The sequence below is a fragment of the Ornithorhynchus anatinus genome, chromosome X1 (genome assembly GCF_004115215.2).
Source record: "Ornithorhynchus anatinus isolate Pmale09 chromosome X1, mOrnAna1.pri.v4, whole genome shotgun sequence".
Lineage (NCBI taxonomy): Eukaryota > Metazoa > Chordata > Mammalia > Monotremata > Ornithorhynchidae > Ornithorhynchus > Ornithorhynchus anatinus.
This window is the reverse complement of record NC_041749.1, coordinates 112,519,476-112,533,332: the sequence shown is the minus strand read 5'-3', so window position 1 is coordinate 112,533,332 and position 13,857 is coordinate 112,519,476. Positions and strand designations below refer to the sequence as shown.

General features: G+C 46.1%; 1 protein-coding gene across 14 annotated transcripts in view; it reads right to left on the bottom strand.

Annotated features, from left to right (window-relative positions):
- The window catches only part of MYO9B (myosin IXB), a 118,480-nt gene that overhangs the window by 12,136 nt on the left and 92,487 nt on the right, over positions 1–13,857 (bottom strand). For 13 of the 14 annotated variants that reach the window (XM_029051269.2, XM_029051274.2, XM_029051276.2 and 10 more), the window contains 13 exons: positions 12,207–12,356; positions 11,871–12,037; positions 10,211–11,167; positions 9,896–9,962; positions 9,566–9,699; positions 8,957–9,093; positions 8,044–8,243; positions 7,304–7,402; positions 5,870–6,046; positions 3,827–3,868; positions 2,650–2,761; positions 497–570; positions 66–258 (listed from right to left, as the gene is read on the bottom strand). In XM_029051269.2, the coding sequence (XP_028907102.1) occupies positions 66–258; positions 497–570; positions 2,650–2,761; positions 3,827–3,868; positions 5,870–6,046; positions 7,304–7,402; positions 8,044–8,243; positions 8,957–9,093; positions 9,566–9,699; positions 9,896–9,962; positions 10,211–11,167; positions 11,871–12,037; positions 12,207–12,356 (2,509 nt within the window). The remainder of the gene's footprint in view (positions 1–65; positions 259–496; positions 571–2,649; positions 2,762–3,826; positions 3,869–5,869; positions 6,047–7,303; positions 7,403–8,043; positions 8,244–8,956; positions 9,094–9,565; positions 9,700–9,895; positions 9,963–10,210; positions 11,168–11,870; positions 12,038–12,206; positions 12,357–13,857) is intronic. The other variant, XM_029051275.2, reaches the window with a different exon arrangement.

Here is a 13,857-nt window from a genome sequence, read left to right as displayed (position 1 = left end):
GGAAGGAATTAAGTAACAGATGAGCTGCCAGACAGCTTAACTCTGGATTTAGCAGTTTATCATACCTGACTGGAGGGACTGCTTGAGTTCCCTCATTCGGTTGGCTGCCCCTGACTTGCGATAGATCCCTTCCGTGTATAAACCGTGCATTTCCACGTGCTCCAGAAGCTTCTCTAGAACCACAGGGACTGAAACCTTGTCACTCGTCAGGGAGCTCACACATACTCCAAAGTGTCGGAGCTCGGCACCAGGCTCACTCTGGAATCCAAAAAGAGGTGTCACAGCACAAAATGTACATACGCACAGCCTCTAGAAACCCTGTGCTCGTCTTGGCTGTTATTGCCGAACACGTGGTTTTAGCAGATGGAACCTAATAGCCACTTTTTGGGGCGGTTCACAGTCTGCAGTAGTTTCACAACATCAAGACCAAACAACCAGGCCCCCGTGATGCCCCCAGGTTCCAGTGACCATTCCCCATACACAGAATAGCACTCACCTTCTTTCCACAAGAAGATGCACAAAAGCTCTGAATTTTGGAAACGCATTTCTTATGGCAGGCCATCTTGCAAACTAGAGAAAACGGGGAACAGCAGAAACTCAGTGATTAAAATTCTTCACACCAATCCCAAGATTTTGTAGATCCACAGTTTTTTTTCTGATATGCAGCCAAATTTTGCTGCTTGGCTTGTTCATTCAGGAAAAAAAAGATTGATGATGAAATACCCTTTCTAGCTCGCTCACAGGTAAGCAGAAAAGACATCTCTCGCTCGTCCCTCCAAACGGGAAAGAGATACACTTTATTTACAGCACTTATGGACATATCCATAATGTATTTATTCATATTAATGCCTGTCTCCCCCTCTAGACTGAAAGCTCACTGTGGGCAGGGAACGTGTCTACCAGCTCTGTTATACTGCTCTCTCCCAAGCGCTTAGTACAGCACTCTGCATGGAGTAAGTGCTTAATAAATACTACTGATGGACTGACTGCTTTTAGTTATGGCTGTTCTGGTGGAGACTGCAAACAGTATCAAAAGCAATCATTAGTAACCCTCTGGCTGAGATCTCTGTTAAAATGAGAGAATTAACGTCCAGCACATCTGTCATGCCAAGGCCTTTGGAACATTTGAATTACACCCTGGAACCAGGCTACATAGCAGGGAATCTTGAAATTTTACTTCAAAGATAGAGTCAATCCCTCAAAATATATTTATTAAGTGCACACAAGGGAGGTATAGCACTCTGCTAAATACTTGATGGTTCTCAGTTCCTTTTCAGGATTTCTTCAGACTCTACAGGACCCCACCCTAATTTGTCTTTTTTGTTTTTTTTAAAGGACACCATTCATTCAATAGTATTTATTAAGCGCTTACTATGTGCAGAGCACTGTACTAAGCACTTGGAAGGTACAATTTGGCAAGAGATAGAGACAATCCTGCCCATTGATGGGCTTACAGTCTAATTGGGGGAGACGGACAGACAAAAACAATAGCAATAAATAGAATCAAGGCGATGTACACCTCATTAACAAAATAAATAGGGTAATAAAAATATATACAAATGAGCCAATGAGCACAGTGCTGAGGGGAGGGGAAGGGAGAGGGGGAGGAGCAGAGGGAAAGGGGGGAAAGGGGGCTTAGCTGAGGGGAGGTGAAGGCGGGGGCAGAGAGGCAGCAGAGGGAGAAGAGGGAAAAGGGGAAGCTCAGTCTGGGAAGGCCTCTTGGAGGAGGTGAGCTCTCAGTAGGGCTTTGACAAAGGGAAGAGTTTGTTTGGCGGAGGTGAGGAGCAAGGCCATTCCAGGACTGCGGGAGGACATGGGCCAGGGGTCGACGGTGGGATAGGTGAGAATGGGGGAAGGTGAGGAGGTGAGCGGCAGAGGAGTGGAGCGTGCGGGGTGGGCAGTAGAAAGAGCAGGGAGGAAAGGTAGAAGGGGGCAATGGAGAGCCTTGAAGCCTAGAGTGAGAAGTTTTTGTTTCGTGTGGAGGCTGATAGGCAACCACTGGAGGTTTTTAAGGAGGGGAGTGACATGCCCAGAGTGTTTCTGCAGGAAGATGATCCAGGTAGCAGAATGAAGAATAGACTGGAGTGGGGAGAGACAGGAGGAAGGGAGATCAGAGAGAAGGCTGACACAATAATCCAGCCGGGATATTACGAGAGCCTGTACCAGTAAAATAGCCATTTGGATGGAGAGGAAAGGGCAGATCTTGGCGATATTATAAAGGTGAGACCGGCAGGTCTTGGTAATGGATCGATTGTGTGGGGTGAATGAGAGAGCTGAGTCAAGGATGACACCAAAGTTGCGGGCTTGAGAGACAGGAAGGATGGTCGTACCATCCACAGTGACAGGGAAGTCAGGAAGAGGACAGGGCTTGGGAGGGAAGATAAGGAGCTAAGCTTTGGACATGTTTGGACACTATAACACGTTACTTGAAAAACCATATCAATGTTACACATCTGGCCTGTTTGGTGTATATGATTTAAAGAACTTAAACTACAGAAAGGAAGTTCAAGGGACAATTGTCAATATTTTGTATGGGGGTGTGTGTGTGTGGGTGTGAATGAGAACACACCTCTTATGGAACCTCAGGCTTCTCTAGCATGCATTTGGAAGGAATTGTTTTAAAGGAGTGAAAGTCAAGTTACAACTTACCATTGCAAAGGAGAGCTTTGTCCATGGGCCAGATGAAAGAAAGGCAGTGCTCGCAGGACTGCGGGATGCTCACCTGGTAACTTGTGAACACATGCCCATTGTGTTCCTGGATCTGAAATAGTCAATAAAAAGTGAGAAATTGATTTAGTCTCCCTCCCACCCCCCCGAAAACAAACCCAAACGCTAAATTTACCAATAAAGTACCTTCTCAAGAATTTAAAAGCCCGGGGGCACACCCCCTCCTAAGAAGTGAAATGAGTCAATTTTAAGTCTCTCTCCTTCCTTTGCTCCCTCCCTCCCTCCCGCCCCCCAAACTCTGCTCCTGGCTCGCTCAGTGCCAGCATCATCAAACTTTGGGATTCCCCCAACCAGAACTCTGGGCTGACTCCAGGCTGAGTCAGCTCTGCCCATTTCAGGGAACTCCCGGGAAAGGGACACCTCCAGAGCCTCTCTGAGAATCCCAATCATATCAGGCCACTTCCAGCAGGAAGAGGAGATGGTTTTGTCTAGTCCTCCACTACTTTTCCCGGGAGGCTCTCTAGAACTGACTTGGACTGGGGGTGGGAGAGTGGGAGGGAGGGGACTGGCCCATCCAAGAGCAACCCCTCCAAGGTGGCTGCAGGTCCTTCCTGAATCTCCGGAGCCCCCCGAGGTATTCCGGAGTTCGAATCAATCAGTGATATTTATTGAGTGCTTTCTGTGGACAGAGCACTGAACTAAGGTGCTTGGGAGACTAAAAATACACTACAGTTGGTACAAACACTCCTAGCCCTCAGTGCTCAGTGGTGTCCAGAAGCTAAATTTCCCAGAATTTCAAGTTGGGTTATGAGTAGCTAAGCAGCCATTAGCTAAGGCCCGACATGGAAAGAATGGAGAGAAAACACAGCCCTGTTCAAATTTCAAGAAAGGCTAGGGGCAGTTAATTACTTTCACCATCCACCACCTGGCTCTAGGGTTTTATGACTATGAGGCCCTTTATCGACCAATCAATTGTATTTGTTGAAAGCTTACTGTGTGCAGAGCACTGTACTAAGCACTGAGAGAGTACAATATAACAGAGTTGGTAGACACATTCCCAGCCCAAAACGAGCTTACAGCAAAGGCTTTAGGATAGCCTTCCTTCATAAGGAGACAAATTTGATCATCATTCCATTTTTGAGCAGAATACTATACTCACTGCGCGGTCTTGTTTTCTCTTTTTCTTCTGAGCCTTGCTTTGCTGTGAAGGAACAAAAAGGAGATATTCTTGTGCCGAACTCCAACAACTTGAAAATTTTACACTACTCACTGCCAAATTCCCTTTAACTGCAGTTCCTCATTTGGGGCAGGAGAGGCTGGACAGTGACTGTTGGAATGGCAGTTCTTTGCAGAAAAAAAGGAAGGAGTCCCTACAGATATCTTTTCCAACTTATATTTTAATATTGATAAGGATTTATACATTCAAACAGTCCTCACCACTGGTTGAATGCACTAGATTTCCCTCATACACCAATACTACTACTACTAATAGTAATTAATAATTGCAGCATTTAAGTGCTTACTGTGTGCCAAGCACTGTATTAATTTATTCATTCAATCATATTTACTGAGCGCTTTCTGTGTGCAGAGCACTGTTCTAAGCGCTTGGAAAGTACAATCTGGCCAAAGAACTAAGCGCTGGGGTAGATACAAGATAATAAGTTTCCACAAGGGGCTCACAGTCTAAGTAGACGGGAGAACAGGTATCGAATGCTCATTTTAGACAAGGGAACTGAGGCCCAGAGAAGTTAATAGACTTGCCCAAGGTCATACAGCAGGCAGGGAGGCGGGGCTGGGTTTAGAACCCAGGCCCTCCTTACCACTTCAGAATCATCATCAGGATAGGTAATGTTTTGGTAAAAATAGCAATGGCTAGCAAAAGACAATAGGAGCTATAAAGAATGACCATCAAGTACTTATTGGGTACCCACAGGGTGCTTTGTTATTATTATGGTATTTGTTAAATGCTATGTGTCAAACCCTGTTCTAAGTGCTGGGGTAGATACAAGTTAATCAGGTTGGACACAGTCTGTCCCACCTGGGGCTCACAACACAGTTCTAGATGTTGAGAGTATAGTTAAAGGAATACACATGGCCTCTGCCCTCAAGAAGCTTACCGTCTAGTAAGGAAGATGGAATAGAAGAAAACCCATACAATCAACATATATTTTATAAACACAGTAAATACACAAAGGAAGTGGAAGGAATTGATTATACGATTGTACTAGCTCATAAAAGAGTGGATGGGAAAAGTTTTGTGGAGAGGTGGCCCTGTGCTGCGACGAATAATGATAATAACGGTATTTGTTACGTGCTTACTATGTATGGATCAAGGACTGTTGAGCGCTGGGGGCGATACAAGCTAATCAGTTTGGACGCAGTCCCTGTCCCAACATGGGGCTCAAAGTCTTAATCCCCATTTTACAGATGAGGTAGCTGAGGTACAGAGAAGTGAAGTGACTTATCCAAGATCACACAGGAGAGAAGGGAGGGAAGACTGGGCATTGGAGTCTCAGAAAGCCACAGGCTGAGTTGAAATGGCGAGTGTTAAGTGGGAAATGGACAGGTATGGTGGGAGCCAACTAGAGCACGGGCCTAGGAGTCAGAAGGTCGTGGGTTCTAATCCCAGCTCCTCCACATGTCTGCTGTGTGACCTTGGGCAAGTCACTTAACTTTTCTGTGTCTCAGTTACCTCATCTGTAAAATGGGGATTGAGATTGTGAGCCCCATGTGGGACAGGTCACACCCGATTTGCTTGTATCCACCTCAGCGCTTAGTACAGTGCTAGGCACACAGTAAGCACTTAACAAATACCATAATTACGGAGAAGCAGCGTGGCTTAGTGGAAAGAGCCCGGGCTTGGGAGTCAGAGGTCATGGGTTCTAATCCCAACTCCTCCACTTGTCAGCTGTGTGACCTTGGGCAAGCCACTTAACTTCTCTGTACCTCATTTACCTCATCTGTAAAAAGAGGATTAAGACTATGAGCCCCATGTGGGACAACCTGATTACCTTGTGTCTACCCCAGCGCTTAGAACAGTGCTTGGCACAGAGTAAGCGCTTAAAAAATACCATCATCATCATCAACTGGCTTCCGGAAGACTCTGAAGGCCCCCGGGTGAAAATACCATCAGCAGCAGCATTTATTGAATGCCAACTGTTAGCAGAGCATCCAATGTTGGCCGCTTAAGGATCAGTCATACCTTTGGTGGTTCAGAATCATCTCTCTTTATGTATCCTCTGCTGAACTCATCAAGAAGGGACTGGAAAATATTCAGAACCAAGTTTGTGTCCTTTTCTCCTTTCTCCAAAGCCAGGTTCGTCACCACAATCTGGTAGTTTTCCATCAGGTCTTTATAGCCAACATGAATTTTCCCATTCTATCAGGAGGAAGGAAAAACATAAAAAGCAGATGTTGAGGATAATAATAATAATGTAATAATGTTGGTATTTGTTAAGCGCTTACTATGTGCAGAGCACTGTTCTAAGCGCTGGGGGAGATACAGGGTCATCAGGTTGTCCCACGTGAGGCTCACAGTCTTCATCCCCATTTTTACAGATGAGGTAACTGAGGCACAGAGAAGTTAAGTGACTTGCCCACAGTCAAACAGCAGACAAGTGGCAGAGCCGGGATTCAAACCCGTGATCTCTGACTCCCAAGCCCGGGCTCTTTCCACTGAGCTATGCTGCTTCTCATCTCCTTTTCAGACCTTGGTAGAGGTGCCCCTCAGTTCAAAGTGACAGGGAGATTGTATCCATGGGTGTGAGTGTCAGTCACACAGACTCTCTGGCACTCTGAAAATTTAGTAGCACCCCTTTTCTGGTCCCTTGCCATTCAGGGTGAGCATTGCTCAAACATCAATGGTAAGAAGAATAGTGGTGTTTGTTAAGCGCTTACTATGCGCTAAGCTCTGTACTCCACGATGAGGCAGATAAAATGGAAGCAGATTGGACGCAGGCCCCTGTCCATGTGCCACTGCTATAAGGACATACATTTGGATTGTTTTTATAATAGTGGAGATGGTTTGCGTTGAGCCATCCATACTTTCTCACCTGGTCCCCCCATGCCAAGCGGCACACGCCGCGAGACAACTGGGGGAGAGAGAGTGGGTGAAGTTTGTGTCCTTAGAACAGAACATCTCTGAGACCTCAATAGACACTACTGTGCCCTTAACCACTTCAAAGACCCTCTTGAATAAGACACTCGAGAATGGCTTCATAAGGAAGGGTTGGGGGATTCTATTCTACTTTCTTGTGAAAACCAGGGAAAAAAACAAAACAAGGAACAGAACAAAAAAAATCAGGACCACTACCACAATACAAAGTTGGCCTCAAAATAGTCAACTGGACAGAGCGGAGGAGGAAAACGGCAAGAACACCAGAGCAGGGCCAACGCGGGCATCACCAGACAGTCACTTTTATCTCTGGCTTAACATGTGTCTGGTCCTGGGTATCTCTCTCTCTATCTCTGCCTGTGGCAATGTTCCACAGAAAGCCACATACGTAATAGAGACAACAGGTCCAAATGCTCTTAAGAACATGACTTAAGATGCCCTAGAGGAAAATACAATTAATGCCCCTCATTCGTCTACATAAAGTAGTTTCTCAATTTACATTAAGAAGAAAAGGATACCTACCGGGACAGAGTACATTGATTTGATATTGCTCCTGAATTTTTCCGTGGCTTCATTAAATAAAATTTCAATGGGCGTCTTCTGAGAGCACAGATCGTTTATCTGAGAGACAAGAATTTAGAATGAGTACTCTTTTTTTCCTGAAGATGATAAATATCTGAAGATGATGAGAGCTACCTCACTGGGAGTAACGTGTCTTAATAATCTGCTAATAGTATTATACAAAACTATTTCCACACGAGATGACAAAGGTAGACTGCAGGAACACAAATGCAGCTTTACAGGCCAATTTAGCATCCATTTTCCCTCTGGCCAGCTAAATGAGATATACCTTCATTGTGCCAGTGGTAGACAAATTTCCCTGAGTGGCACATCGTTCACTCCATGAGTCTAGTACTTCGTCTAATCACTGCTGTTAGGCCCCTGCCTCGAGAGCAAAGCTGCCATTTTTCAAGGAGCCTGGTGGAATCTAAAACCACTGCTTGAGATCTCTTCCTAATTTGGAGGGGGATGAGAAGGCAGTACAGGTTTCTCTGCTCCTTCTGTTCAATCAACCGCCCCTCCAAACTCCCTGCAGCCCATATAAATGCTCACCTTTGTCTGGACTCCCAGAAAAAAGGACAGAGCCCAGGGACTCCTGAAGTGACCAAGCAAGTTTTTATTGTTTAGTTATTCCCGCTAGGCCCTAAATTGTCACTCATACCTAAGTAGTACAGTAAAGCACACTCATTTGGAAATCTCACCTTATTCAAAAGGAACTCATCAAGATACTTCAGCTCATTGGCATTGGTAATTTTCCGGAACACAGAGTCTCTCCACTTCTCAGACACTGTTGTAATTTTCCCAATCTTAATGTTACGGTTCTTCTTTGCTTTACTACCTGGTTCTTTTGCATGACGCTCTCGCTCCCCTGATTGAGGGCGATTTTGAGGTCCAGGTGGAGCTACGAACAAAAAAAATACCACTCAAAACAGTATGGGACATTTTTATTCTACGTAGACTATTACTTTAGTAGTATCGGAGTCTCATTTTTTACGGTATCCGTTAAGCGCTTACTACGCGTCAAACGCTGATCTAAGCCCTGAGGGAGATAAACGTTTATCAGGTTGGACACAGTCCCTGTCTCACATGGGGCTCAGTCTAAGTAGGAGGGAGTAGGATTTAATCCCCATTTTGCAGTTGAGGAAACTGAGGTATGGAGCAGTTTATTGACTTGCCCAAGTTCACACAGCAAGCAGTTGGCAGAGCCAGGATTAGAATCCGGGTCCTCTGATTCCCAGGCCCATGCTCCTTCCACTAGGCCATGCTGCTTCCCCCTATCTGCTTCCTCTTTTCCAGCACTTAGTAGAGTGCACTGTACATAGTAAGCACTTCATAAATAATACAATTCCTTTTACAACAACAATAATACTATAATATCTAGGAGAGACAACTGCAATTTTAACTCTGGCGCTCGCGAAGCCAATAATATAGAGAACCTTCTGGTAATCATATACAACTGGTAATCTTGAATGGCACTCAAATCAAACTCGCAAAAGATCATTTTCTGTGAGGTTTTATGACAGAAAAACCTTTATGATCATTGTACCTCTCTCAGGTTCTTGTGGTTAAATTCCACTTTCACATCCATGGAAAACCATACCACTGAAGACTCACCTTCTGCCACCTTCTTCACCACTACAACATCCACTGCTACATGTGCAGTAGGCGTGAAGTTTTCTCCTTCCTCCATTACCTCTGAAGTGTTTTTCTTATCCTGCTTTTTGGGCAGGAAAAGCCTTTTAAAGGTGGATCTGTGGGAATAAAGCATGAGGTTTTAGGGTGAACAATTGCTAATAAACAAGCATAGTGTTCCTCCTTGTTAAAAGAAACAATTTCAATTTTCACATCTCTGGGAGAAACATTCAGAGCCTCTGAAGCAAATCGGATGGTCTGGCAGAAGATAAGAAAGTGCTAGATTTTCAGACATTAGTGACGCAGAATACAACAAAAAGGCGAAAAGTAGTGGCCTAGACTGTACTTTTTAAAATGATAACGACTGTCCTATCTGTTAGCAGAGACAGGGTACACAACTCAATAATCAACCTCTATAAGGGGCTGAAAGACTAGGGCATTTATATTGTTGATAACTTCTCTGCTCAACTAACTGAGATGGTTTTTCAGCACCTGGCCCAACAGAGTGAACTGAAGAGAAGAAAGACATATTTCACTACAATTCAAGGTGGGTCCAGCTGACGTCGAACGGTGTCACGTTCTAACACGTACTTGGTTTCAGCCTGCTGGCCAGGAGAGAGTCCCGCGGGACCACCATCCACCTGAGCTGACTGCTCGTTGGACTTCTTCTTCTGTATGACCTGCTTCTTGGTGCTTTTCTCCATGTCTATTACGTCTGCAGCAGGCTGCACGATATTAAGAGGAGACACATGAACAGAGAGAGCTCAATCTAAATCCCTCCTCAAGAAAAATATCTGCGTGTGATAGACACATGCAAGGAAAAGGCAGGCTTTTGTGACAGTAATGAAAACACCCAAGTAAGGTCTCTGAACAGGTATGGAGGGCAAAATAATCCTCCTGCAACACACATGAATCATTTACCTGACTCTTGGTGGAGGAAGGAACTATTTTACAGACTTCACTTACTGTCGAAGGAGTCCCCGTCTCCCTGCAGGATTACAAAAGCATGGCGGTTATTTGATAGAGTTGCAATTTGCTGAGAAAAATCACTTCTCCTTCCCCATTCAAATGTATATTCTCTTTCCCCTTAAATTCGTCTTTAAAAGCAACCAAGTAGTGTCACCCTAAGTGCGACAGAAAGATTTAAAGCCAACACATTTGTCAGAGCTCTGGGCTTTAATGCCAGGTATTTTCTACTGTGGGGGACCATGAAAAGAAAATGTAAGATGCTCTTACTCTACTGATCTCTGAGGAGAACTGGCAGTCCTGAATTTCTCACTGATTTGTTCTTCCAGGGACTGGCTCAGTACTGTATTTTGGCCAGCAGCCCACTTCTTTCCTCTCCACACCTCTAGCACATTGACCAATTTGTCCGAATCGGTTTCTCGGTATCTTTGGATTTGGGTAGCGGTCCGACTGTCCTGGTCTTCGTTGGCTTTCTGGCCAGCGCTTGGTTTGTTTTTACCTTCGTGATGCTCAGGGGGACCTTTGGCACAGGGAAGATTAATTTCACCACTCAAGGGGAGGCTCGATGGTCTTTCGAGATTACTGGAGCTTTCGCTTCCTTTCTGCTGTTCCTTCTGGTACTCTTCCACTTTCACGGCATCCAAAACTTTGTTATCTGACACTTCCTCCTTTAGTTCTTCAGGTTTCTCTTTGGATAGATCATCAAGGGCTACTATTTCATGTGAAACCTTTATCTCTGAATGGATTCTATCTTGTGAAATATCCTGTTCTTGGATGCATTCATCCTGTTCCTGAACTGTCTTTGCTGGAGCCTCACTAATACTGCTTTCTTCCTTATATGACTGTATGTGCTTGTTCTGAAATTTTACATGTTCAAGCCCCCTCTGACGCCGGGTTTCACGCTTTTCCCGGCTGCTTGCAACTTTCTCGTGACTTTCAACTACACTCTTCTGGAAAGAGGGGGCCATCTCATTATCCTGGCTGCCTTTTCCGGTTTCTGCAGTTTGTTTCGCATCTCCTCCTGCTATTGAAATGTCACTCAGCTGATTTTCAAGTTCAGAAACAAGATCTAACTTGACTTCAGATCTGACAGTCATCTGTTCAGACATCTGCTCCCCAGTCTCAGCCTGGCCCGACACAATTTCTGCGTCGTCTCTGTTCTGAATTTGCTGCATTTCCCATTTTTTCTCCTCGGCTTTCCGTTTCTCCAAGACCATCTGGCGAAAGCTGATTAGAGAAAAGAAGGCTTTCAGAAAAAGGGGGTGATCAGGCACACCACTAGAAACTTCACCCAATGAGGTCCAAAATGCAGCTCTCACACTATGCCTGGCTCCACCATGGAACTCACCCCCAAACACCTGGATCAAGGTGCTGATGGAAGAAATGCAGTGTGAGACCTGTACTTCCCACAAGGTTCACAAGGTTCTGAAATAAGACAGACCACTGCATGCTGGCTCAGAAGGGCCTTGCCAGATGGACCTCTGGGTTAAAAGGTAAAGGCAACGGTAACCCTATTTCGCTAGGTTGCCAATATCCCACATTTTGGCTATTTTTTTATTTTATGGAACTTGTTAAGTGCTTACTCTGTGTCCAACGCTGCTCTAAGCGCTGGGGTAGGTACGAGTTAATTAGGCCGGACATAGTCCCCAGCCGCATGGGGCTCACGGTCTTAAGTAGGAGGGAGAATGGGTATTGAATCCCCATTTTACAGTTGAGGAGACTGAGGCACAGAGAAATTAAGCGACTTGCCCAAGGCAACTGGTGGATCTGGGATTAGAACCCAGATCCTCTGACTCCCAGACCCGTGCTCTTTCCATTGGGCTACACTGCTTCTCGTTGGGCTCCTTCAAAAATAACTAGGGTGACAGCATAAGAGTTTCCAATACAACTTGACATAAATCTGGACAAACGGAATCCCCACTTCTTTCACCTTTTTCGCTGCAGGAACCCCCTGAAGAGATTCTGTAGAAAAACAATTCTCCTTCTCTCATGTTGGTAGGCTCTCCGCTGTCTGTATCCTTTCCAAAAGGACTGAATATAAACGGCAGCGTTGACTCTCTCCAGGGCCCTCCTAACCTGGTAAGAACGCCAGCATGCCTAAAAAGTGTTTAAGAAAACACAAGTAGTCAGAGGAAGTCACAGCCCTGGTAAATAATGATGATGATGGTATCTGTTAAGCACTTACTATGTGCCAAGCACTGTTCTAAGAGCTGAAGGTCAGCCGTTCCCCAAGCATACATAAAGTTCAAACAGAAAAGGAAGATACCTGAATGGTAATGGCGGCCTGCTTCACCTGGAGGAAGTGTCTTCTTTCCAAAACCACCCGGACCCAGCTCTGGAGAAGAATGATTTTCCGAATCACTTCTTTGTGAAGTGTTTCCTGCAGTTTTTGCCGTTCGGTCTCCTTCATGAACACCTGGTTGGGAAGAAAAGGGCTCCAGTCACACTCCCGCCTTTTGAAGGCAGAGAGAATCCAGGGACAAGAGTTTAATTTTATTATAATGATAACGATGATGATGGTATTTGTTAAGTGCTTACTATGTTCCAAGCACTGTTCTAAGTACTGGGGTAGATACAAGGTAATCAGGTTGTCCCACGTGGGGCTCACAGTCTTAATCCCCATTTTACAGATGAGGTAACTGAGGCACAGAGTAACTGGCTCGAAGTCAGACAGTTGATAAGTGGCGGAGCCGGGATCAGGACCCACGACTTCTGACTCCCAAGCCCGTGCTCTTTCCACTATTTAATGCCCCTAAGAAGACTGACCTTACATGAGCCACAAACCCCAACTTTTTCACTGGGGCGGGTGTCATTTTCTAATGGGTCCTATGATATACAAATAAACATGCACATACATATAAAAGGTCCACTAAGTTAATGCTGCCTGTTCTGTGTAATATGAATTCCTCTCTCTCCATGCCCTCAACCCTGAGGCTATGAAGCCCTGCTTAAAGTTCAAACAGCTGGCTGCAAATCCAAAACAAATTCAAGATCTGAGTTTTGGAAATCTTCATTTAACAGCAGTCACACAGGGTTGTGACTCTGTCACACCCATTGATGACAAAATGCAAGTTAGTAGTTTAAGACCCACGCTCTGTTAAGGTTATTCAATCAGTCAAAGGTATTTACTGAGAACCAGGAAGTGCTGCACTAAGTGTTCCCCTTGCCCTCCTCAGGCTCGGACTCCATGGCGGAGACGGAGCCCCGTGCAAAGAGCCTCTGCTGCCGTGGCAACGTTCCCCCCTGCTCCTACCCCTCCCTGGTTCCACATTGCGGTCTGGGGTGAGCTCTGCTGGGGTGTGGGGAGGGAGATTCAAGCCTCATTTTTGCCCCTGATGTTCAAGATAGCCCCCGCGGCACAGAGGGGGCTCCGACCTGCTGTCACCACCCCTCCCTCATCCCCTCGCCCGCCGAGGGCCTGAGCTACCGCGGCTTTGGAGTGTCTCTGTGGTGTTCAGCAGGGGTCTCCGGGCCTGTGTGCGGCGTCTCCCACCCGCTACCAATCCTAGGGCCCGGCTCCGGTGGCCCAGGACCAGCGCCCCCTTCCCACACAGGTACATCCTAACACCAGGGGGTCACGGTGTGTCCCTCAACCCCAGAGTGCAGCCCACAGCAATGCCTCAAGCCGCTGCTGGACACCTCTGACCCCCACCCAATAAGAGTTTAGGATTGACTTTAGCTCTCCATGTTACCCCAAGTCCCTGGTATTGGGAGTGCCTCCTTCTCCTCCCCCCTCTGGCCACAGGGCTCCGAGACGGTGGATCGGGCCACAAGGTGGAGATCGCCAACCGTTGGCGGTCAACAGACCGTTGGCGGAGGGACTAAGAGCGATGAATGGGTGCCGCTGGAGAACGAGGGATGCCAACTTCTGCTCAACCGCCAATGGGAAGCCCTGGAACCTGACGGACAGACCGGGG